Source organism: Puma concolor, chromosome F2 (genome assembly GCF_028749965.1).
Source record: "Puma concolor isolate L17-30 chromosome F2, mPumCon1.1.hap2, whole genome shotgun sequence".
Lineage (NCBI taxonomy): Eukaryota > Metazoa > Chordata > Mammalia > Carnivora > Felidae > Puma > Puma concolor.
The window spans coordinates 42,275,435-42,301,653 of record NC_141684.1 but is presented as its reverse complement, the minus strand read 5'-3'; the positions used below and the strand labels follow the sequence as shown (position 1 = coordinate 42,301,653).

Genomic DNA, 26,219 nt, shown 5'->3' with positions numbered 1-26,219 from the left:
CACCAGCAGCATTGGTTATATTTGGGAACTTGTTAGAAACGCAAAATGTTGGACCGCACTTAGACCTACTGAATCAGAAACTGCAGATGGGGCACAGCAGTTTGTTTTAATAAGCCCTCCAGGTAATTTCTGATGCATGCTAAAGTTTGAGCACTATTTCTAGACCAGTACTGTCCAGTGGAAGTACCATGCAAGCCACATATGTAATTTATGATTTTCTTGTAGCCACATTTTTAGAAGTACAAAAGTGATTTTAATACATTTGAACCCACTATATCTAAACTATTATTTCAACAAATAAGCAATATAAAAATTGAGTTGTTTTTTTTTAAATGTGTGTGCTAGGTTTTCACTCAAAATCCAGTGTTTTATGCTCAGAGCACCTCCCAGTTTGGACTGGTCACAATTCACATGCTCAGTAGACACATGTAGCTCATGGCTACCATATTGGAATGTACAGCTCTAGACACTAGTGAGCTGTTGAAAAGTTTATAATGGGGCATGCCATTAGCCCCTTTTCTCCTTCCACCCCTAAAATAACTAACATTTATTGAGCATGGAGACTGTTCTGCAGTTTTCTTATATATTTATTCTTTGACTTATTGGTCACACACACAGCTGTGTAGAACGTGTTAGCTCAGTTTTATAGGTGAAAAATCAGAGACTCAGGTAATAAATTGAGGTCACACAGCTAGTAAGTGGCACAAGTATTAGAAAGGGTAGAAGCGAACAGACAGACGTTAAGGTAAAATCTAGAATTGATTGTTTCCTCATGTGCTGTGGAAGGCAAGAGGGAGAAAAGAATGGAGAGAGATGTTCAGATTTCTGCTTAGGTTTCTGCCAGCTTGCGAAAATGTAGAAAAACATTTTTGAAGGACTGATTATCCATTTTAAAATGTTTAGTTTGGGCCTGCAGTTGGAAACAGCCTGAAGCTTGGGAAATGGTCTGGGCTAGATATAGAGATTTGGGAGACATCAGAGATCACCCAGGGAGAATATACAGAGCCTAGGGGATACGACATTGTGTCCCAGAAACAGTGGCAGGATGCGTATGAGGACCAGACACAGGTGGAGTCGTGATAGCCAAGGGAATAGAGAGAATGTCAGGCACAAGGGAGTGGGCAGCACGGGGATGCAGCCCCTGGGTTCTGTAAGATAACTAAAGAGTGTTTAGTCAGTTGAACAGTTAGAAGGTCTTTGTTTAGTGGGAGATATTTCTTCATCGTGATGGGGGTAGGAGTAAAGGAGACAACTGTGGGGAGGGAGAGAGAACAAACAAAGACCGCTCTTCGGAAAAATTAGAAGCGGACATGTAAGAAAGGGATTGGATTGTAGTGAGTTTGATTTATTAGTCAATTATGTGGACTAAGGTCGTGTACAGAGATTTTAGAATGTAAAACCTTGTTGGGGCACCCAGGTGGCTCAGTCAGTGAAACGTCTGACTTTGGCTCAGGTCATCATCTCCCGATTTGTGGGTTCGAGCATTGGGCTTTGTGCTGACAGCTCAGAGCCTGGAGCCTACTTTAGATTCTGTGTCTCCCTGTGTCTCTGCCCCTCCCCATTCATGCTCTCTCTTTCAAAAATAAACATTAAAAAAATTTTCTAGAATGTAAAACCTTGTTGAAGAGTATAAGATCCAATTCTTAATAGACTAGGTATAGAAGGGTACTTGTCATGGAATCTGTATGGATTTTGTGTATATGTATGTATAGAAGATGTATAATTTATGTGTATTCTATATATGTATATAACATGTATGGCTCGTATGTATAAGATAGGCATATAGGTATATAATATACATTATGTATATGTAATATGTGTAGCTTATATAAAATGTATGTGATGTGTATATAATTATGTAAAAGTTTTTTGGTTTTACCATTTATATAAAACTTGTTTGATAATACAGCATATTTTTATGCTGTTTATTGGATTTTTTAAAAAATTATTTAAATTCAAATTAGTTAACATACCACTTATATCAGGAAGTGAATATTATATAAAACTTTTTAAGAGGGCATTGAGCAATGTCGTATCCCCTAGGCTCACGTATAGTATTGGTTTCAGGAGTAGAACCCAGTGATTCATCACTTCCATATAACCCCAGATGTTCATCCCAGCAAGTGCCTTCCTTAATCCCCATCACCCATTTAACCCATCCCCTGCCTACCTCCCTTCCAGCAACCTTCAATTTGTTCTCTGTATTTAAGAGTCTCGTATGGTTTGCCTCCCTCTCTGTTTTTATCTTATTTTTCCTTCGCTTCCCCTGTGTCATCTGTTTTGTTTCTTAAATTCCACGGATTTTTTTTAGACTACAAAAGAATTAAGTATTGGAATAAATCAGTGACACAGATGATAAAGAAAAAGATAATCTGGCCTCTTTCCAAGACATCCGGTGTTAACCATTTAAATTAATCCTCCTCCTCTTTGCTCCGTTCTCATAAAGATGCACATTTTTCGATTCCAGAGGAAAAGCAATCCAGTGATTTCTTTCTTTCTCTAGGACTTTTCCCACGCCAAACAGTTGTTTGCTGCTTGTTTGGAGTTGGTAACAGAGTTCTCGCCAAAACTCCGTCAGGTCATGCTGAATGAGATGCTGCTTTTGGATATTCATACGCATGAAGCTGGAACAGGGCAATCAGGAGAGAGACCTCCTTCTGATCTTATTAGTAGGGTGCGAGGATATCTGGAAATGAGGCTTCCTGGTAAGACTTTCACAAAGCCAAAGTTCAGAAATACAGTACTCAGGTAATTGTGGGGAAGAATCTAAAAAAAACATTTGCTTGACTTTTTGCCATCTATAAAAAAGTTACCTGTCTCCTAAAACAGAAATCTGACGTGGAGTTCACTTAAGAACATTGAGGATAATGTAGGAAACTATTCATTTCCAAGAATTTCCATAACAAAGTACCACAAGCTAAATGATGAAAACAGCAGAAATTTATTCTCTTATACTTTTGAAGGCCAGAGATCGGAAATCAAGGTGTCAGCATGGCCATGCTCCCTCTGAAGGCTCTGGAGAAGAAGCCTTCTAGCTTCAGGTGGCTCCCAGCAATCTTTTATTCACTCCCATCTCTGCCTCCTTTGTTACGTGGCCTTCTCAGGGAGTGAGAGTGTGAGTGTGTGTGTGTCTTACAAAGGCACCAGTTATTGGATTTAGGGTGTGTGCTAATTCAGTATGATTTCATTTTAACTAAGTAGATATGTGAAGGTCCTGTTGTCAAGTGAGGAAACTCTGAGGTCTTAGGTGGAAATGAATTTTGAGGGGACACTGTTCAACACATTACAAAATTATATTGCAGTTTTAAGATACTTTGTTAAAGAATCAAAATGTCATTGAAAGTACAGATTGAAAGTTTAATTCCTCATTACTATCATAGAAATAATCAGAATGGTTGCCACTGGGTCAGGAACTCAATTGTCACTTCAGGAACAAACCTTGTGTGTCCAGTTCTAAGTATAAATATGCCATTATGAAAAGGGCTTATCATAAAAATTATCTCTGTTGTATGTAAATCTTAAAGTAGTTTCTTAATTTTACATGTTTTAGAGCAATTAAATCATACTATACACATTTAAAGCTGTAAGCAGTAAAATTGAAGTGTAACGGAAGGTGCTAGTAATGTGTCAAAGCACAAATGGCCACTGGCCCTCTTGGGTCTTTTGGAGTAAGTTAATTGTTAATACATTCTGATTTCTAGCAGAAATTACAACCATGGGTCAGGATAAGGGAGGGGTGCAAAAAGGTGTTATCTGCCATCATCTCCTCCCTCTCTTTTTAGGGAAAAAAATTGTTCCCTGGTGATACTGGGCTGATTTTGATCAAATTAAATGCATACGCTCTGTAAAAGACAGAGGGTGTTAATGTGGCTTGGTCTGGCTCTACTATCAGGAACAGGAAGTGATCTTTTTGTGTGTGTGTGTGTTTATTTTTGAGAGAGCATGAGGGAGGGGGTGGGCACAGAGAGAGAGGGGGACAGAGGATCCAAAGCAGGCTCCATGTTTACAGCGACAAGCAGTCCTTTATGTGGGGCTCGAGCTCATGAACAATGAGATCATGACCTGAGCTGAAATTGGACGCTTAACACTGAGCCACCCAGGCATCCAAAGGAAGAGGAAGTGGTATTCATTGACAACAAATCCAACCTTCATTTATAAATAAGGGCTACTTCTTCTAAATTAATTATTTAGATTAATTATTCTAAAACCACTGATGTCTTTTGGGAGAAATTCCCTAACTTTTAATACTTTGTAACTTTGTGTTGAGACGCGTGTCTTAGTTATGTTCCTTGGATTTCAGCAAATTTGAATTCTAGGCCTGGTAGAGATAATGATGAATTGTATATTGCAGATGCTTAAAGGGAAGTTTAAGCTCCAAATCATTGCTTCTCAGGCTGTATCAGAATTCTCCCTATATTCTGATTTATCTTTAAGAATTGTTGCTGTACCCTCCCCCACTCATGCTCCCTCAAAAAATTAAAAAAGCGCACCTGGGGGCTCAGTTCGTTAAGTGTCTGATTTCAGCTCAAGTCATGATCTCATGGTTCATGGGATTGAACCCCCTATCAGGCTCCATGCTGGGTGTGGAGCCTGCTAACATTCTCTCTCTCCTTCTGCCCTTCCCCTGCACACGGGTGCAGTCGTTCTCTCTCTCTCTCAAAAAAAAAAAAAAAAAAAAATTAAGGGCGTCTAGGTGACTCAGTTGGTTAAGCTTCCAACACTTGGTTTCGGGTCAAGTCTGATCTCACGGTCATTGAGATCAAGCCCTGCATGGGACTCTGCGCTAGTAGCATGGAACCTACTTGGGATTCTGTCTCCCCTCTCTGCCCCTCCCCTGCTGATGCTCTCTCTCTCAAAATACACTTTATGGAAAAAAAAAAAAAAGATTTAAAAAAATTAAAATTAACAAAAAATCCAAACCATTGCTGTATTATTAATGGGGAATGTGGGTGAATAAATGAAGCCTTGGAGTCAAATGCTATGTGGTCTGCCTTTGGCAAAATGTAAAGAACTCAATGACATGCATGTGTCGGAGATACCAGTTTCACTTCTGTCTTTGTTCTTGAAGGTGATGCAAATAGTATATTTTGTTTTGCTGTGTTCCTATGCCTGTCTTTGTTGTTGCAAATCCTCTTTCGGGTAAGGTGAGATATAAACAAATAGCCATAGGCAGTTTTTTTTTTTCTTTTTTAGAAAGACTAAACAAAATATATTTACCTGAGAAGTTTAATAGCTCTCCCTATTTCAAGTGAACGTTGTTATTTAGCATTCTTTGGGATTTTTCTTTTTGCTGAAGTATGTTTAAACCTGAATATTATATACTTTGAGCTACAAAAATTTGCAACATATTTAATACTAAGGTATATTTATTTATTTCAAAAGAAACGATGTGCGAAACTTTTTTTATTTTTTTTTTTTGGTCCAAAAGTTCTGAGTGATTTTTTTTTTTTTTCTTCTCATTACTTTTTGCTTAAAATTGTTTCTGGGGTGTCTGGGTGGCTTAGTCGGTTAAGCAGCTGATTCTTGATTTCGGCCCAGGTCATGATCTCAAGGTTTGTGACTTTAAGCCCCACATCTGGCTCTTTGCTCACAGTGCTGGGTCCGCTTCGGATCCTTTGTCTCCCTCTCTCTGCTACTCCCCCATGCGTGCACGCGTGCGTTCTTTCTTTCACAAAAATAAATGTTAAAAAAATTGAAAACTAAAAATGTTTTTGGTACAGTAAATATTTTTTGAAAGTAAATGATTTCGTAGAATGCTTATTACATTTTAATCAGAAGAAATATTTAAAATGATACATTCACTCAGATTTGTTAGTTTTATTATATGGTATAGCTATTTCTGTGCTCTAAATGTGCTAAAAGTTTATACTGTACCATCGTACTTGTTTTGTGTGTTCTCTGCTCATTTGGGTTACAAATTTTATAGAGGACAGGTAATGCGGACTTCCACAAGAGAGTGTAAAGTATTCTTAGTAGGTGAGTTTGTTAATTAGTAAATAGTAGGGACCATGCAGTCTGTTGTTGGGAAAACTTAACTTTTTTAAAAAAATTTTTAACGTTTATTTATTTTTGAGAGAGAGAGAGTGGGGGAGGGCCACAGAGAGGGGAGACACAGAATCTGAAGCAGGCTCCCGGCTCTGAGCTGTCAGCACAAAATCCCACACAGGCCTCAAACTCTGACCTGAGGCAAAGTCAGATGCTTAACTGACTGAACCACACAGGCACCCCGAGAAACCTTAACTTTCTAAAGAAAAGTATAAAACATTAGAATTTTTCTGTTGTTTCATCTGTAACTGTTGTTTTTAATTTGTTCAACTGAAATCTGAGTACATGTTTGCTTTGTTCTGTTTTTTGTTTTTTTTTTTTTAATTTTTTTTTTTTTTCAACGTTTATTTATTTTTGGGACAGAGAGAGACAGAGCATGAACGGGGAAGGGGCAGAGAGAGAGGGAGACACAGAATCGGAAACAGGCTCCAGGCTCTGAGCCATCAGCCCAGAGCCCGACGCGGGGCTCGAACTCACGGACCGCGAGATCGTGACCTGGCTGAAGTCGGACGCTTAACCGACTGCGCCACCCAGGCGCCCCTGCTTTGTTCTGTTTTAATGTTATGATGGTAATTCCAACTATTTTCTTTGTCTTTTTAGATATTCCTCTTCGTCAAGTTATAGCTGAGGAATGTGTTGCTTTTATGTTAAACTGGAGGGAAAATGAATACCTTACACTGCAAGTTCCCGCATTTCTGCTTCAGAGTAATCCATATGTAAAGGTAATTTGTGTTTAATCTAAAAGGATTATTAGGATGAGATCATTGTACCTGTTTCTTTAGATCTATACTAAGGGAACTTGTCCAATTTCTATGATACAGTGGAAGATGGGACAAATGTTTGTTGGTGTGTGGTTAAAAGTATAGTTTTGAGATAATTTGGGTGCTTGGGTTTGCCCTCTGATATTTTTTTCAATATCCAGTAGTTCATGAGAATGCAAACAAAAATTAGTTAACAGACATTTTGGTATAACCGTAAGCTAGTGAGAGGTTAGTTCTCTTTTCTTGTTTTGATCAGTAAAATCAAACTCTAGTGTTAACCTCTGGCATACATGGGTGTACCTGCAAGTGAGGGGTGCACTTCCAGCTTTTTTCCATCTGAGCACCTGACCCTTCCTTAGAGCTTATTTCCTCCTCTCGATTTGTGCGTGGTCCTTGGTCATGTAAATGTTTGTTAGTAATTACACCCAAATGAAAGAATCCATTCAGTGAATTGGTGGTGAGTTGTTTAGTCACCTTTCTTAATTATATCTCTCTTGTGCAACTGAAAATGTTTCTGGATGGAGAAAATAAAAACAGAAACTTGAATTTTCCCCTAAGACTGTGTTTGTCATGTGTTAATATTATGTGTACCTGAACAAGCAGTGGACTTTTCTCCCTTTCTGGTCTTCAGTTAAAACAAAACAAAACAAACAAAAAACAAAAAAAACCATGTAGTGGTTTAACATTTCTTTGTGTGTACGTTTGGTTTTTCAGATTTCCTTATTGCTTGTATGCTTTATGTTTATCTCCTCTTACCTTTAGTACATAGTCTCTTCAGTCAGTGGTTATCTGAGAACTCTTGCAAGACTCCCTGTTTTACATTTGTCTTGGTTATTTGTTTTTTCCTCCTAATTTCCTATATGTCCTTTAAAAAACTGAGATCATTTCATTTCAGCCCTTTGAAGGTTTGCTGATTTCTTTTGTGTTTTTACTCCTTTTTGTCTTCTCTATAATTGTTCACAAAATTTATCCCATAACTTGAATCATCCTTCTCTTTGGAATTTTAGACATTGGATTAGATCTGTTTTTTCACTGAATTTTCTAAAATGTGAGTTCCTCCTATCTGGGATACTTGTCTGATTATGCCCAGTAGTCTTGGTCTTTGCTGAACCCTCAGATGAAAGAACCATTTCGTTCCAAGACAGTAATTTCCACTTAGGATTGTAGCTTGTTGTTCAGCATTAGGACCGTACAGTAGCTTTTCTTTGCTTTTCTCAGCAATGAATTCTGTGGAACTGTGCACCAGCAGGGCTGGGTGCGTGTTTCAGGGCCTGCAGTGTGGAAGGGTACGAGATACTGTGCTGGAAGTTGCCTGAACTTGGGCTGGGTTATGTCACTGCTTCCTGTAGCCCCCTGATCTCGCCCAAAAGGAGGAAAGATATGTGGTGACCTTGCTGAAGAGTCATTGAAGTGTTTCATCATCTTATCTGGTTAGGGTTTATGTGTCCCCTTTCCTAGTTTGGCCCTGTGCTCCCTTGTTTATGTCAGGGAAAAAGGAATCAGAGAAAGAGGTCTAGAGTAAGGGATCGTGTTTTGGAAATGCTATAATTTGGAGCAATTTCCAAACTTGGAATTTGGCGTGGAATACATATACATATGCATAGGGAAAAGTTTAGAAGGATGTTAACAGTTACCATCTCTGGATAGTGGAATAGTAGGTGGTTTTAATCAGCTTATTTTCCATTTTATTTTCTTACTTATTTGAATATTCTGTAATCACAAAAGGAAAGGGAAAAATCTTAAACATGTAGCTAAAATATGACCTTTTGAAATAACACAGAACTGTATAGTCTCCCCTTTGGATCAGGATAGGAGGCAGTGTAGCTAGCATATCGGAAAATGCACAGGATTTACGGAGCTCGGTGGTAATAGTAGTAATAGCATCAGATAAAGACCAAAGTTTGTAATGTAGCCTCCAAGGCCTTTTAAGGTGCAGGTGCTTCTTCCTCTGTTTGCTCTCTCTTCCTCCTTGTCCTGCTGTTCTGTGCTCGTGGTTCCACATTACTCACAGCTCTCTATGCAGGATGCTTTCTCTACTTCTGCACTTGAGCATGTGCTGTGAATCACTTCGCCGGGATGCCCTTCCCACTTGTGCCTGTTGGTGTGGTTTCTTGGAAGCTTAGCCTTATTTCTTTCTCTGCAAAGGAGTAAATCACTTTCTCCTTTGTTACCTTTGAACTGTGTTACTAAGTAGTCCTGCTACTTTTGGGGAGGCATATATTTTTGTTGCACTTACACTATGTAATAAGTTATTTTTCACTTGTCTTCTTATAGAACAGTGAGCTTCTTGAGGACAGTTACTTTTTATATTCTCAGTGCTTTATTTGATGTCCACACACAGTAGATGCTTAAGAGTGTTTGTGGAATTCAGTTGACTTCGAGGGGCCTAAGACTTTTTTCTTTCCTTTTCTTTTCTTTTTTTTAAAGTAATCTCTATACCCAGTGTGGGGCTCAAACTCAAGGACCCTGAGATCAAGTCATAGGTTTTTTTCTGAGCTGGCCAGATGCCCCTGGGGCCTAAAACTTCTGAAAATTCTTACTTTTAAGTAAATTAGTGCAGTGACCTCAACCAAGCATGTGATTCTTAACAACAGAAAATGAATGGAGACAAGGAGCTACTCTAGCCCTGTATTGCACTACAGTAAATAGCTGCATATATGGTGGTCTTAGTTGATGGAGCAGACTTGTATTCAATAGGCATGCAAGATGAAATGTTTTTTTTTTTTTAATTTTCTTGTGGTTTTTTTTTTTTAATGTTTATTTATTTTAGAGACAGAGAGAGCACCAATGGGGGAGGGGCAGAGAGAGCCGGAGACAGAATCTGAAGCAGGCTGCAGCTCTGAGCTGTCAGCACAGAAAACACATTCCCATAGCACAGCTAGGGTTTTCACATTGTTTTTACTACCTTTAGGAAGCACAAGTGTTATAAATTTTCTTAGGTGTGATCATGGAGTTATGGTTATGCAGGAGAATCTTCTAGCTCTTAGAAGATACATAGTAAAGTCTTTAGGGATGAAGTGTGGTGTCTGCGGCTTATTAGTTAACAAAGAGCATATGTAGGTATATAAAGTAAATACAGTAGAATATTCACAGTAAGTCCAATATACAGATATTACTGAATTCTTCAAGTTTTCCATGTTTGTAATTTTTTATTATAAAAAATAAGGAAAAGTATCAGTTTTCATCTTTGTCATAATACTGCTGCCTCCTTAAAGAAGTTACCTGAGGTGATGGGGACCTCCTTATGAATGTTTTCTAGGTCCAGTTAGGGATCTGGGCTTTCCTGATGGACTTGAAATGATCTTTGCCATTCACTGTTGAAAAGAGCAATGATGTATAAGAGTTAATATGAACAAAAGATAGAGGGGTCCTCTTTTGTTTGAATTTACAGAGAGAAACACTGAATTTGACATTAGCCTGTTTTTTTCCTCTGCATTTTGGGCGTTTTCTCTGCCTTTTGCTTTTAGCCCTTCCACTCTTTTATTTGTGTGTTCTTCCAGCATTTTTGGTCCTTTTGAAGTCGCCTTTATTCAGATCATTCACTTTCAGTAAGCTGTCCTTCCTTCCTTCTTCCTCACATCAGTAACTCCATCTCCAATTGCTCCCATTTTTTTTTAGAGAAAGGTGGTTCTACATCTTATTCCCTTATCCTGCCAACTTCAGTTTCCAGATTTCTCCCCTTATTTTTTCATTAAAAAAGAATTTTTTAAATTTATTTTTATTAAAAAAATTTTTTTTTACATTTATTTATTTTTGAGAGAGAGCACAAGTGGGAAAGGGGCAGAGAGAGAATAAGACACAGAATCGGAAGTAAGCTCCAGACTCTGAGCTGTCAGCACAGAGCCTGACGTGGGGCTTGAACTCACAGACTGTGAGATCATCACCCGAGCCCAAGTCAGATGCTTAACTGACTGAGCCACCCAGCTGCACCACCTCCCCCACCACAACTTTTTTTTAAATGATTACAGTGTGTGTAAAGTTAAAGCACTATTTTAATTGCACTTCTGGGCTTTTACCACAGTTAACATTGTGTGTGTATATATACTTCCCATTACATACACCACATACCCTGCCCCCTTCTTAAGTGGGATCATACTATTTACTAGCTAGGTGCCCCTCCCACACACACTCTTAATAAATCACATACCTCTTTGCATTGTCTCAGTTTTGTTCTTATTAGACTATACTTGTTTTTGCCCTGATTAGACTTTTATTGAAGGAAACAGTGAGCTTTATAATATGGCAGAACCAAAGCATCCTCTTCCCCAGTCAGATTCCAGTCTGTTAGACAGTGAACTCTAAATTCCTCCGTGGTTGAATGGAAGGTATAGCATAACATACGTGTTGGTATGTTTGGGTCACTATCCTTTCTTTAAGTGCACCTTAAAATAGAACTTACACGTATATTACAGATTATCTTTTGTGTATTTTCTGTTTTTCGTGTTACAGCTTGGACAGCTTTTAGCAGCTACATGCAAAGAACTTCCAGGCCCTAAAGAAAGTAGACGGACTGCTAAAGACCTTTGGGAAGTTGTTGTTCAGATCTGTAGTGTATCCAGTCAACACAAACGAGGAAATGATGGCAGAGTTAGTTTAATAAAGCAGAGGGAATCTACATTAGGTATAATGTATCGGTACGTTTCTATCAGTTTATTTTTTGTACTCAGTTTGTACTGTTTCAAGAACATCTACCATTATCCTTGTATATCCTAAAGATGGACAGTGTAAGAGTTCTCTGGTGCTGATCTCTGATGGACTAACATGGCCACCTTTGGAAATACCTCTTATTTATGTGTTATTTTAAGAGATTGTTAACCATTTAATATCTACTGGAGTTCAAAGTCGTTGATGTCTATGATTGCATAGTACTGAAGAAGTCATATGTGATTAAAACAGAAGAAATTGTATTAGGTTATTATGACAATAGAATGTTATACTCTTTCATGCATGCAGAATTGGAGAGTTAGGTGTAAACCTTCACCTATAATTTACTTTCTTTTTAATTTCTGATAGTAAATACGTACAAAATTTGTTTTTTGTAGGAGTGAACTACTTTCTTTTATCAAAAAATTACGGGTAAGTTTCATTAAAAGTTATCTAATTCTCATTTTTGTAAAATATGACCGAAAATATTGAGTGCTTAAATGCTGGTTGTTTAAGTGCTCTCTCTGTATGATGTGCTCATTATCTTCAGTGATCATTTCTGAAGATGGGATAGTCTGAATGGAGAGGTTTATTTTGCATTTATCTTAACATGTGTTAGTGAATAATTAGTTGTTTTTTTTTTTTTTTTTTAAGTTTGTTTTGAGAGAGACCGAGACTGCATGAGTGGGGGAGGGGCAGAGAGAGAGGGAGACAGAATCCCAAGCATGCTCTGCACTGTGAGAGCAGAGCCTGACACGGGGCTCAAACTCATGAAACAGTGAGATCATGACCTGAGCTGAAACCAAGAGTCAGACGCTTGACTGAGGCACCTAGGTGCCCCAAAGGAGGTATTTTTTTAATTTTAAGGAAGTTTTCATAATAGGGCAGGATGTGTGAAGCCTAGCCTTAATTTTTGATGATAGGATTAATGTTACACTTATTTACTGACATAACCTAGATTCCATCCTTTAAGTATTATTTTAAGGAATAAAAATTTGATTTTTTTAGAGCTAGCTGGAAGTACTAATTGGAAAGAGATGTATTTACTCAATTTCAAAAGTCATTTGAGGAGTTGAGCACCATAAGCCAGTCACCTAAATATGCTAATTTTTGTGTAAGTGTGTGCTGTGACTTCTTTCATGAGATTAAAAATAAAGTTGACCTGTAGTGTGCGCTTTAAACTAAAGCAGATGGTAGATTTCAAAAGTGAAAGAATCTTTTTTTAAATGTCTTTTTGAGAGAGTGAGTGCGTGTGCATGCTGGCTAAGTGGGGGAGAGGCAGAGAGGGAGACAGAATCTGAAGCAGGCTCTGTGCTGACAGCACAGAGCCTGATACAGGGCTCGAACTTCTGAACCGTGAGATCAAGACCTGAGCTGAAGTTGGACTTTTAACTGACTGAGCCACCCAGGCTCCCTAGAGTCTTTTGACAGAAAGTCTTTTGACTTTGTGGGGGAGCACCTGGAGGGGCTCGGTTGGTTAAGCATTTAACTTTGGCTCAGGTTCCGGAGCCTACTTCCAGATTCTGTGTCTCCCCCTCTCTCTGCCCCACTGCCGCTCACACTGTCTCTCTCAAAAATAAACATTAAAAAAAAAAAACAAAACCCTTGGTATCCCTGAGGTTGACAGGAGGAATGTTAAATATATATAATATTTAATGATTCTGTATTTTTTTCTCATAGGAACCTTTGGTTTTGACTATTATTTTATCACTCTTTGTGAAACTTCACAATGTTCGGGTCAGTATTTCATAATTTCATTAAAAAAATCTTCGAAAGAAATTTCCTTTAAAAAAAAATCAACTTAAAAATCACTTTTTTTTTTTTTTTTTTTTTTTTTTTTAGGAGGACATTGTGAACGATATTACAGCTGAACACATTTCTATTTGGCCATCCTCCATCCCGAAGTAAGAAGTATTATAGCTTGAATTTATTTTTTATGTATTTAGAGATCATCCTGATACAGATAATCTTGAATAATTTCACTAAAAGGCTGCAATCTATAAGGATTCTACAGCCAACTTCATTTCTCTGTTGCAGTAATTATTTCTTAAAAATGAATAAGGCATAACTCTAAGAGCTAAGGTACACCAGCCTTAAGTTGAACAAAAGATCCCTAAGTGGTCCTGATGACTTGTCAGTGGGTAGAGTTAGAGCATCGAGGTAAAAACGATCTTCTGTTAGGGTTCCTTCATCTTACCTCTTTTATAAATATCTATTTGAAAAGGGCATCAATAAAAAAAGTTTATTTTGAGAGATAGTGTGCATGTGGGGGAGGGACAGAGAGCAGGGAGAATCCCAAGCAGGCTCTGTGCTGTCAGCACAGGTCAGTGTGGAGCCTGATGCAGGATTGGTGAACTGTGAGGTCATGACTTGAGCCAAAACCAGGAGTCGGCTATTTAACCCAGGCGTCCCGAAAATGACTTCTTTATAATTATTCTTTGTAGGTCTCTTCTAACACTGTGACTGTCAGAGGGTCCCAACCCCTTTTAGTTACTAAGAAGTTCTTGGATACTTTAAGAAATATTCCCTCTTTCTTTCATCTCCTGAAAAGCACAGTAATATGGGGAGAAGAAAACGTTCTTTTTCTGGAAGAAGAAACCATTCACATATTTCTTTTCCTACACATAGCAACTTCTCATTCAAGAGTCCCATTTCTTCCCTCCTAAAAGTTATTTTTCCTATCCTCCCTACCCCCAATTTTTTTTTTTTTTTGACTTTGTGCCTGAAGGGCAGGACTAGGCCTTATTTTATTGCCCTTAGTGGCATCTTTGAAGAAGAAAAGATTTTAGTAGGTAGATAAGCAGGCAATAGAATGAGAGTAATTTGCTTTCATCTTAATCCTAGAGATTGAAAGCAGTTGTGCATCTCCTATAGAGGCTTGGAAGGTCAAAAGTGAGTGAGTGACCTCATATTGAGGCTTGTTTCCCAAAGGATCACCATGCTTCAGAAGCAAATGTGCATCCTAAATGACATTGTAACTGCAGATTTCTTTTTAAGATTTTATTTTTAAGTAATCTCTACACCCATGATGGGGCTCAAATTTACAAACGAGAAGAGTCACGTGCTCTACTGACAGGGCCAGCCAGGTTCTCGGACTGCAGGTTTTTCTGTAATATTTAGTATGTTACATAGCAGTCCAAAAATCAGATAGAGATCCTTCTGCCTAACTGATGGTTGGTAGCATCTCTGGGGTGTTGCTTCTTTATCCCAATGGTTGATTTTCAGTGTGTGTTTATAAATGAGGCAAAAGAATAGTTTACCATAGAGGCTCTGAGCTAGATTGGTGGAGTTTGAGTCCCAGCCTCTTCTTCACTTACCTGGTATCAAACCCTGTATAAGTTGCTTTCTTTGCTAGTTTCCTCATTTATTAAATGGATATAAGAAGAGTATCTACCTCAGATTTGTGAGGATTAAATAAAATAGTACGTTTCCAAGGTAGGTGTTTATAAGGACTGGCTTGTAATAGGCTTAACTGTTACCTTCGTGATAAAGTTACTTTAATGTAAGTTGACACAGAGAAAATGTGACTAAATGTTTGAAAAGAAAAAGTATCTCTCTCAGAGTTTTTATTAACTCTAAGAATAGTGTGAGAATGGTATGGATTGAGCATGACTATGTTAAGATCAGTTGTTTAATATGTAGATCGAATTCTTGTTAACATTTCATAAATTTCTATAAAATCACAAACCAGTTTAACTCATTTAGCTGTAAATGAATAATTGAGTATTTGCTAATAATACCACAGTTCTGTTCCTACTACACTGGGAACATTGGTGAATTATGGTTAGATCTAACTCTGGGCAACAGGAGGACTTTGTCCAAGTTCACCTTGTAAGCGACAGAGCTAGGACTTGAACCTTTTATGTGTCTGAATCCAGAGCATACGTTCTCTACCTCTATGCCTTACTGCTTCCGGGAGATAGGCACTATGAGCTTTGTTTCTTGTGTGCTGGGCTGGCTTTTATCCTTACAGCTCCATCCTCTAATTCTGTATCACAGGACTTCAGGTTTAACGAGGCTCACAGCGGCTGGCCCCGTTCCCTCCCCTCCTCTGCTTCTTTACAGGCACTTGAATATACTCAAGTGGTACACTTGCCACAGGTAGCCCCCGACCCTGTGAGGGCCAAGTGAAGCCTCTAATCCAGGGGACTTTGTTATTCTCACTAGGAGTCATAAGGTGGACTCGAGGCTGCATAGTATTGTTAGTATTCAGGCCCTTTAAGAGTGACATTTGGGGGGAAAAAAGGAAACAAAAATCAGATTTGTTTTCAACTTCTTATAAAAAGTGAAGCTTATCACACTTCATACTTCCTGGACTCAGCTGTTATAGTTTTAATAAACAGTACTTTTACTAATAATTGGCATTATATTTATGGTCACTTAAATTTTGGCTAACTCTTTTTGTTTTTAATAAATGTGCATGGAATTTGAAGTTGCAAAATAGAGATTAATGTTCGTTGTCTTTTTTTTTTTTTAAGCCTCCAGTCAGTGGACTTCGAAGCTGTGGCAATCACAGTGAAAGAGCTAGTTCGGTATGCCCTCAGTATAAGTCCAAACAACCATTCCTGGTTAATTATTCAGGCAGACATTTATTTTGGTAAGTGAGATGTATGGTTCTTTTGCATTTTGTTTTCGTAGCACTTTTAGAAGTGAAAATAAATACATATTTTTCCTAATAGTTATTAAACTGGTCTTGTTTTTGATGTCTATTCTTCCTAGATACATTGCTATACATTCATTTTCTGTATTGTGCCTTTGGTTCAGATACTTCGAATTTTTATGTTGACTACGTTTTTTTTTTAAGTTTATTTATTTTGAGAGAGTGTGTGTGTGTGTGTGTGTGTGAGTGAGTGGGGAAGGGGCAGTGCAGAGCCCAACACGGGGCTTGTTTCCACGAACCATGAGATGATGACCTGAGCCAAAATAGTCGAATGCTCCACCGACTGAGCCACCTAGGTGCCCCTGATAATTGCCAATTTTAATGCTCATTTTCATCCTGACCCTCCGAAGAATTTGCTAAGTTTGACAAGAAATCTGTGCTAAATTTTTGGCTCATCAGTTTTAGAAAGCAAGGAATATATTACTTCTTTTAAAGTAGTTTTAAAAAATGTGGTTTTTCTGTGTTGTCCCAGATAAGTGTTATCCCTAGCCCTGTGGTTTGAATCTGCTTTTGTCAACTCATGAAGTAATCATACCCTGCTCTTCACAAAAGAGTCCATGTTTGTCTTTCCGGCTGTTATGTCTAACGTTAGGTCATTCTCTATTATTTTCTGCTTCAGCAACAAACCAGTATTCGGCAGCTCTTCACTATTACCTACAGGCAGGAGCCGTGTGTTCTGATTTCTTCAATAAGGCTGTGCCTCCTGATGTTTATACAGACCAGGTAAGTTGTCTCATGGGCTCTCTTTCTTGTCTACCTTTACATGTTCCTTTTTCCCAGCCCCTTTTGGGTGAGCTGATTCATTTCCATATATGTGGTAAATTGAATGCTCTAGACCTGATTGCTCTCCATATTTCCAGTGCCCATAGATCATTGCTGCTTTGATTTCTCAAAACACCTAAAACTCAACCTGAGTTGAGTCCAAAACTGATTTCAGCATTTTACTTTACAGTCTCCCTCCTGATGCCCTTTTCTCACATACATGAAAACACACACACACACACACACGCACACGCCAAAATACCAAACGCCTTGTTCAGCCATTTAAGTTGACCAAGCCCAAATCCTCAGTATCCTCTTTTCTTTATTGATGGCTCCCACTGAAATCCATTCAGCCTTTAAGACATAGTGATTTTATCTCCTAAATCTCAAATTTATTTCATTTTCTTTTATACGTGTCGCTCTTTCCTGTTTTATGCCATCAATATCAGAATCTATTAAATGGTAGATTATAATACGTGGCTTTTAAATTAGATCTTAAATATTTTAGTAATGTGTTATTTTTAATTAAAAATTCTATTTTTCAGCGCATTTTTAGATTCACAGCAAAATTGAGCAAAAAGCGGAGTTTTCTATACCTGCTGTTCCCACATACGCACAATTTTCGCCACTGTTGCCATTCCACATCAGAGCAGTACATTGGTTACAACTGGTGTTAACTAGTTTTTGAAAATAATCAGGATTTGTTTTTGTAGGTAATAAAACGAATGATAAAATGCTGTTCTTTGCTGAATTGCCACACACAGGTTAGTTTATGATATGTTGGTTTATTTTCATGTATATTGGAATTTGCAGTAAATATAAAGCATTGGACTGGGAAATCGCCTTTATTTTCTTTACCATAATTGCTTAAGTTTACGGTATTTAAGAATTTGGCATATTAAATTTTTTTTTTTTTAAGTTTTTTAATTTATTTTGAGAGAGAAGCAGTGTGAGTAGGGGAGGGGCAGAGAGAATCCCAAGCCGCCTCCACACTGTCAGCCCAGAGCCCAGTGTGGGGCTCAAATTTATGAAACCATGAGATCATGACCAGAGAGCCAAAACCAAGAGTCGGATGCTTAACCAACAGAGCCACCCAGGCACCCCTTAATTTTTTTTCTAGGAAATTTTAACTAAAATGAAAGTATGAATTAGAAAACATTGGTCTTAGAACCTTCTAAATGGAAAAGAAGCATTTTTAAGGTGTGTGGGGTTTTTTTTTAATATTTAAGAGTCGATATGCATGTGAGTCACTAGGGAAATACAGATCAGCACCACATGAGGTACCACTTCACACTTGATGGAATGGCTGTAATTGAAAGACAGGCGCCTTGGTGGCTCAGTCAGTTAAGTATCCAACTCTTGATCTCAGCTCACGTCATGATATCATGGCTCGTGGGTTCAAGCCCCATGTCGCGCTCTGTGCTGATGGCACAGAGCCGGCTTGGGATTCTGTCTCTCCCTCTGCCCCTCCCCCACTCGTGCAGCCACGCTCTCTCTCTCTCTGAAGATAAACTTTAAAAAAATAGTAACAGTATTGGTGAAGGTGTGGAGAAATTGTAACCTTCATACGTTGCTGGTAGGAATATAAAATGGCATGGCCTGCCAAACAATTTGGCAGTTCCTCAAAAATTTAAGCATAAAATTACCATGTGACATAGACCTAACAGTTCCATCCCTAGGTTTGTAACTAAGAAAATTGAAAACATGTCCACAGAAAAATTTGCACACAAATGTTCACAGTAGTGTTACTCATCTTTTTTTTTTTTTTTTAATTTTTTTTTTTCAACGTTTATTTATTTTTGGGACAGAGAGAGAGCATGAACGGGGGAGGGGCAGAGAGAGAGGGAGACACAGAATCGGAAACAGGCTCCAGGCTCTGAGCCATCAGGCCAGAGCCCGACGCGGGGCTCGAACTCGCGGACCGCGAGATCGTGACCTGGCTGAAGTCGGACGCTTAACCGACTGCGCCACCCAGGCGCCCCTAGTGTTACTCATCTTAGCCAAAAAGTTGAAATAACCCAGATGTCCATCAGTTGAGGAATGGATAAATAAAATTTGGTAGATCCTACGGTGGAATATTATTTAGCCAGAGAAACAAATGAAGTGCCGATACATGCTACAACAGGGGTGAATCTTGGAAGTATTAGGTTGAGTGGAAAAAAGCCAGATACACATGGCCTTGTTATTATGATTTCATTCATATGAAATGTTCAGAATAGGCAAATCTATAATCAGAATGTAGATTAGCAGTTGCCAGAGACTGAGGGTGGAGAAATGGACTAGCTGTGACAGGTCTGATTGCAGGTTCTGTATGTCCTTGAAAGGCATTATGTAATTTTTGAATGGGCTTTTAAAATGAACAAAGCTCTAAAAATTTATGATTTAGATCATTGATTTAAAAATTGGGCAGACGGGCACCTGGGTAGCTCAGTCGGTTAAGCATCTGACTTTGACTCAGGTCGTGATCTCCTGGTGTGTGAGTTCAAGCCCTGTGTCGGGCTCTGTGCTGACAGCTCAGAGCGTGAAGCCTGCTTCAGATTGTCTCCCTTTCTCTTTGCTCCTTCCCCACTTGCAGTCTGTCTCTTTCCTCTCAAAAATAAACATTAAAAAAAATTTTTTTAAATGGGCAGATGCGTATGTAAAGGTTTTTGCAATTAAAATTAGATGGGATCCATAATTATGAGCTGATCTACTCAGTATGATCTGCAAGCCCTCTTTAGTGTGTTCTTGATGTAAGAATCATTAAAAATTGCCCTTCCCAGGGGCACTCAGTCAAAAGAGCCAAACCCATGCTGGGTGTACAGATTACTAAGAGAATTAAATAAACTTAAAAAAAAAAAAAATTAGGCCTCCCAAACCAGGAGAGTCCTTGTTGACACTGGTTACGTTAAATCATTTTCTTTGTTTATGTAGGTGGCAATTTTATGTCAGTTCCTCAGAGAAATTGACTACAAAACAGCCTTTAAATCATTGCAGGAACAAAACAGGTATGAATGATTTTTAAAATAAAACGAAGTTGAAATTTTTCTGCTTAATAAAGAGGAAGTAACTAAAATCTGTTTTTCAGTCATGATGCTATGGACTCCTACTATGACTACATATGGGACGTTACCATTTTGGAATACTTGACCTGTATCCTTCTATCAACATATGTGATATTAGGACAGTTCACTTCTGTAAATTAAAAAAGTACTGTAAATAAACAGTTGAGATTTTGTCATGGTATTTAATAATATCAGATTTATTCTTAACTGATTTGTTTAGATCTTCATCATAAAAGAGGAGAAACTGATAAAAGACAAATTGCGGTAAGTTATTTTATGCCTTTCTTCAGTAATACACTTAATTTCCCTGATTGTAAACCGTCGTTAAGATTTGGACCCCTCACCCCCCCAAAAAAGATTCTGTATGCCTAGTTACTGTCAGATTTTGGTTATCAGTGTTTACTTTTTAACAGACCTATTTTCATCTAGAGCTTTATCTCTCTTTTATTTTAAAATATTGGATCACGTCCTTTCTCTGCTCCAAGCTTTTATTTTTATTATTTTTTTTTTCAACGTTTATTTATTTTTGGGACAGAGAGAGAGCATGAACAGGGGAGGGGCAGAGAGAGAGGGAGACACAGAATCGGAAACAGGCTCCAGGCTCTGAGCCATCAGCCCAGAGCCTGACGCGGGGCTCGAACTCACGGACCGCGAGATCGTGACCTGGCTGAAGTCGGACGCTTAACCGACTGCGCCACCCAGGCGCCCCTGCTCCAAACTTTTGAATGGTTTCCTATCTCCTATAATCTCAAAGTCTTTATAATAGCTTACAAGCCTGCATATGACCTCTAGCTGTCCATCCGACTTTCTTGCTAACTTTTGCTACGCTATTAGCCCTACTGTTCTTTGAACATGCTGAAAACATTCACCACCTGAAGGGCCTTTGAAATTTTATTTTCCATAAACATTCTTTAACTTCCCTCAGGTCTCCTGGAATGTCATCTTAGTCTTCCACTCAGGTCATGATCTGGCAGTTCATGGGTTTGAGCCCCACGTTGGGCTCTGTGCCGATAGCTCAGAGTCTATGCTTCAGATTCTATGTCTCCCTCTCTCTCTCTGTCCCTCCCCTGCTCATGCTCGCTCGCTCTCTCAAAAATAAACAAATGTTTAAAAAGAAGAAATTAAAAAAAAAAAAGTCATCTTAGTGATCATTTCCTGACCATCTTCTAAAATAGCCATGTCTTTCTCTACCCTTTTTTCTCCAACACTTTTTCTCATTTCCCTTTTGAAAATGTCCTCCATTATACTTCTGATTTACATCTGACATACTATATATTTGCTAATTTATTGGCTGTTTCCCCACCAAAAACTTGGCTTTGTCATAGCTGATACCTAGAATGGTGCCTGGCACATTATAGATGCTCAGTAGTTACTGATAGATGAGTTATCTGTTTTTAAGTTTGACTTATAAGCCAAAGTATTCTAAAATTTTTTAGTGTTTATTTAGAGAGAGAGGGAGAGAAAGAATACCAAGCAGGCTCCACACTGTCAGTGCAGAGCCCAACACGGGGCTCAAACTCACAAACCATAAGATCATGACCTGAGCCAAAATCAAGAGTCAGGTGCTTAACGGACTGAGCCACCCAGGCACCCCAAAGCATTATAAATTTATGGCCATTTTTACTTGACTAATACTTGCTGCATCAGTATCACCACAGATAATTTTTCTTGTTGCTTTCGCTCATACTAACAAAATTATGTGCTATTGTATATCTTTTAAAGCTTTCTGCATGGACTAAGTTGTATGGGCATTATTTGCAGGGGGAAAATAATAGTATGTTTTTTTAAAAATCAAAAGGAAAAAGAACATGAAGCCAGCCTACTTGATTGGAGGCAAGTCATTCTCCATTGCAAGCTTATCCACAGCTGGTAGGCATACTGAAGTTGTCATGTCTCCAGTGCTATTTCCAGACCGTCTCTACTTGTATCATTTTAAGCCCTTTCTCCTTAAAAGTTTACACTTGTCTCTTTAGTAGGTCATCTAACCAAGCTACTGGTTATTCCTCCACATGCATCAAAATATACGTGATTATTTACCCAACATCCTTATCCATAGCTTTCCAAGTTTGATTGTTACCTTTACTTAGCATCAGCCACCCACACCCGTAGCCGTGTCTTATTGTCAGAATTGTTCTACCTAAGATCCATCTGCCGGTAATTTATCCTTCTCTTACTTCCTGGCTCCCATGTTCCTCATGATCAGTGAGATATTCAGGTTTGTGACCAATTTTTCCCCAGTCTGTCAGCCCCTTCCCAGCTTCCCTTCCTTCCCTACTCACTTTGAATATGGCAAATACCTATGTGTACACTATCAAGAGGTGCTGATTCTGCTGGTCTGAGATAAGGTCTTGGAATCCAAATTGTAAGTTTCCCAGCTAGTTCTGATTATGACAAACCAGGTTTGGGCACCCCTGCTTATCTATGACTGTCAAAACTACCCTTTGGTCAATATTTTCAGCATTTTGGGGCACCTGGCTGGCTCAGTTGGAGTGTGCTAATCTTGGGGTCGTGGGTTCGAGCCCCACATTGGGTGTAGAGATTACTTAAATAAGTAAAATGTGAAAAAAAAAATGTATATTCAGCATCTTTGCATTTTTGTCTTTCACTTCACCTGGAAAAATTCCAACCCTGAATCGGTTCAAAGATTTTGCTTTTTTCCCCGAGCCACTGAGTTTGGTTGGAAAAAATCCTGCCACCATATAAACTGTGGTGCCATTACCAAACCATGGTCTCAGAGCTTAGCTGGCTCCTTATCTCTTTTGTGTTATGGGCCAGCAGTCAGTGGTCTGCTTTCTTTTCAGGAACTATTTTAGACATTCCCTGTGTTCAGCCCCCTCTCCTTTCTCCCTGTTCCATACTTCCTTGCCTGTGTTTGGAATAGACCAGAAAAGACTATCAGCTCCTGTCCACATGGAGTTGTAGTTTTGGGAATTGTGGCCTTATAAGTACCAGCTTCAAATCCCTCTTTAAAATTCTACCTCTGTGCTCATTGTTAAGTGTACTCTTAGTAGGAGGTTATGTTACTTTTTTTTTTTTTTTTTAAGGAAATTTATTAAGGGAGGAAAGGGTATTTGGTTTTTTAAGTTACTTAAATTCAACTTAGTTAACATGCAATGTAATATTATCTTCAGGTGTATAATGAACTCATCACAGTAAGTGCACTCCTTAATCCCCATCTTTTTTACTCATCCCTCACCCACCTTTCCTCTGGTAGCCATCAGTTTGCTATAATTAGGAGTCTGTGTCTTGGTTTGCCTCTCTCTCTTTTCCCTATTTTCTCTCTGATCATTTGTTTTGTATCTTAAATTTCACATGTGAGGTATTTCGTATGGTATTTATCTTTGATTTATTTCACTAAGCATATTACTCTCTAGCTGCATCCACATCATTGCAAATGGCAAGATTTCATTCTTTATGGCTAATATTCCATGGTATTATACATATATATATATATATATACACACACACACACACACATATGTATATGTATATACACATACATACACACACACACACATATGCACACATACTACATCATCATTATCCATTCATCAGTCAGTGGACACTGGGCTGTTTCCTTAGTTGGGCTATTATAGATAATGCTGCTATAAACATAAACATAGAGGTACATATATTTTTTTTTCCCCAAATTTTTATTTGAATTCTAATTAACATACATGCAATATTGGTTTCAGGGGTAGAATTCAGTGATTCATCACTTATATACAACACCCAGCAAGGCTCTCCTTAATACCCATCACCCATCTAGCCCACCCCTCACCCACCTCCCTCCAGCAAACCTTAGTTTGTTCTCTGTTGTTAAGAGTCTGTTATGGTTGGGGTGCCTGGATGGCTTAGTTGGTTAAGCACCTGCCTCTTGATTTTGGCTCAAGTCATGATCTTGCAGCTCATGAGATTGAGCCCTACATCAGACTCTGTGTGGACAGTGTTGAGCCTGCTTGGGATTCTCTCTTTTGCTCTCTCTGCCCCTCCCCCCCCCCAAAATAAACTTAAAAAAAAAGAGAGTCTGTTATGGTTTCCCTCTTTTTTTTCTTCCCCTCCCTTATATTCATCTGTTTTTTTTAAATTCCACATATGAGTGAAATCCTGTTGCATTTTTCCTCTGATTTCACTTAGCATAATACAGTTTAGCTCTGTGTCGTTGCAAATAGCAAGATTTCATTCTTTTTGATGGCTGATTATTCCATTGTACGTATATATGTATATCTGTGTGTGTGTGTGCGCGCGCGTGCACGTGTATACACACACACACACACACACACACACACAGAGACACCATTATCTTTGTCCATTAGTCAATGGACATTTGGGCCCTCTCCATAGTTTGACTATTGTTGGTAATGTTACTCCTTGATGAAGGCAAGTTTTTAGGCTTTTGATTCAACCTGTTCAGTGACCTTTAATTAGTTGTCTCCTCTCCTGTATTGTCAGCCTCTCCCATAGCTTATAAACTATTTCATCCTTGACTGTACCTCTACTTCCCTTGTCCCTTCTCTGTCCAGTTCTGTGACGCTCTCGACCCATTGTAATTTGACTTCTGCTCTTATCACTCTTAACCGTTCTCTCAAGGATCACCAATATCAAAGTCAGTGGATGCTTTTCAGTCTTTATGGTGTTGACCTCTCACTTCTTAAAATTCTTTATTCCTTTGGCTTCCCTGACATTATTTTCTCTCAATTTTTTTCACTGACTCTTCTGCCTTTTCTTCTGTCCATTTCTTCATGAGCATCTCCCTCTGTCTCCCCCTTAATCTTGGTTTCCTCAGAGTTTAGTCCTTTGGTTATTTTCAGATTGCCCTACATTCTCCCTAGGTAGTCTCATCCACTCATGGGTTTAATTACTACCCACAGTGTACATTATTTCTCTCAAATCTCTGGCTCCAATTCCAACTTCTGTCTTATACTTTGGATTTTTATAGCCAGTCATCTTTGTGTTATTTTATCTGTTGGAAATCATTCTTTAGTCATATACCCTATGACTAGGTTTTTCCACATGCACTCCTTCATGTTGAAATGGTGTTGACAGTCTTTGTTGTTTAAAGAAGTTATAATAGGGTTTCTTTTTAGAAAATACATGATTTATTTGAGAGAGAATCCCCATAGGCTCCACATTGTCAGTGTGGAGCCCCAGGTGGGGTTGGAACTCCTGAACTGTGAGATAATGACCTGACACCAGGAGTTGGATACTTAACCATCTGAGCAATCCAGGCACCGCTGGGCTTCTTTCTTTTTTTATCTAAGGATGTAGATTGCCTTTTAATCTAAAGGTAATTCTAAGATCCTAAAATACATTCTAACAAAATGCTCTTTGGCAGATTATACTATAGATTTTTAGTAGGCTGAGGTATTCTAGTTATGAAAGAAATGAACCACTTTATATAGGCTGTCATAATGCTGAGCAACTACCTATTTTTGCATATTAAACAAGTAAAGCCTTTCCTGAAACATGAATTTTGATTTTTCAAACTATTTTGTAGGAGCCTCAATTAACTGTAAAAATGTGTTGGATGATATGTAGAGCTTATTTGCTGGTATTTTTAGTCAAATAAACTTACATGAATTAATGTTCCTATAGATAGTCTTTTCTTATCCACAGGGGATATGTTGTAAGACCCAGGTGGATGCCTGAAACCATAGGGAGTACTGAACCCTATATATAGATATTTATGTAATTATTAAAAATATTGCTACAAATGTTACAAATATTATTACAAATATCAAAATATTGTACTCCCTCTTCTTGGGATGATGTGAGGTGAATGATGTAGGCATTGTGGTAAAGCATTAGATTACTTTTGACTCTGAGACCTGTTAGGAGGAGGATCATCTTCTGGACCATGCTGGACTTCAGATAAGGGGGAACCTACTGTAATTCCATGAACAGTGGCTAGGCATTTGATCTTTAAGAGTGGCTCTGAGTCTGTCTTTGTTAATTTCTTCTACACCTCCCATCATTTACAGTTGACTTTGTTAGCATGTAGGTAGTTTTGTATTATGTATACTAGCAAGACTTTGTTTTTGACCACACCTGTAATAACATCACCTTTCTGTTTTGGAAGATCAAAGCCATCGGTCAGACAGAATTGAACGCAAGCAACCCAGAAGAAGTGTTACAGCTGGCAGCGCAGAGAAGGAAAAAAAAGTTTCTCCAAGCAATGGCAAAACTTTACTTTTAAACAGTTAGTTAAAAATTTTTAATTTTTATTTTTTAAACAATGGGCTAAAAATAAACAGTATTAGATTATATAATACATATTTACACATTTAGTGGTGTTTTCTTTTC

At 38.4% G+C, this 26,219-nt stretch overlaps 1 protein-coding gene across 4 annotated transcripts in view; it reads left to right on the top strand.

Annotated features, from left to right (window-relative positions):
* INTS8 (integrator complex subunit 8) overlaps positions 1-26,189 on the top strand; it is a 53,480-nt gene extending 27,291 nt beyond the window's left edge. For all 4 annotated transcript variants that reach the window (XM_086695304.1, XM_086695303.1, XM_086695302.1 and 1 more), the window contains 13 exons: positions 2,504-2,705; positions 6,646-6,767; positions 11,256-11,440; positions 11,849-11,882; positions 13,131-13,187; positions 13,293-13,354; positions 15,929-16,047; positions 16,730-16,833; positions 17,586-17,636; positions 19,786-19,859; positions 19,940-20,004; positions 20,137-20,180; positions 25,996-26,189. In XM_086695304.1, the coding sequence (XP_086551430.1) occupies positions 2,504-2,705; positions 6,646-6,767; positions 11,256-11,440; positions 11,849-11,882; positions 13,131-13,187; positions 13,293-13,354; positions 15,929-16,047; positions 16,730-16,833; positions 17,586-17,636; positions 19,786-19,859; positions 19,940-20,004; positions 20,137-20,180; positions 25,996-26,112 (1,236 nt within the window). In that variant the 3' untranslated portion in view covers positions 26,113-26,189. The remainder of the gene's footprint in view (positions 1-2,503; positions 2,706-6,645; positions 6,768-11,255; positions 11,441-11,848; positions 11,883-13,130; positions 13,188-13,292; positions 13,355-15,928; positions 16,048-16,729; positions 16,834-17,585; positions 17,637-19,785; positions 19,860-19,939; positions 20,005-20,136; positions 20,181-25,995) is intronic.
* The last annotated feature ends 30 nt before the right edge of the window (positions 26,190-26,219 follow it).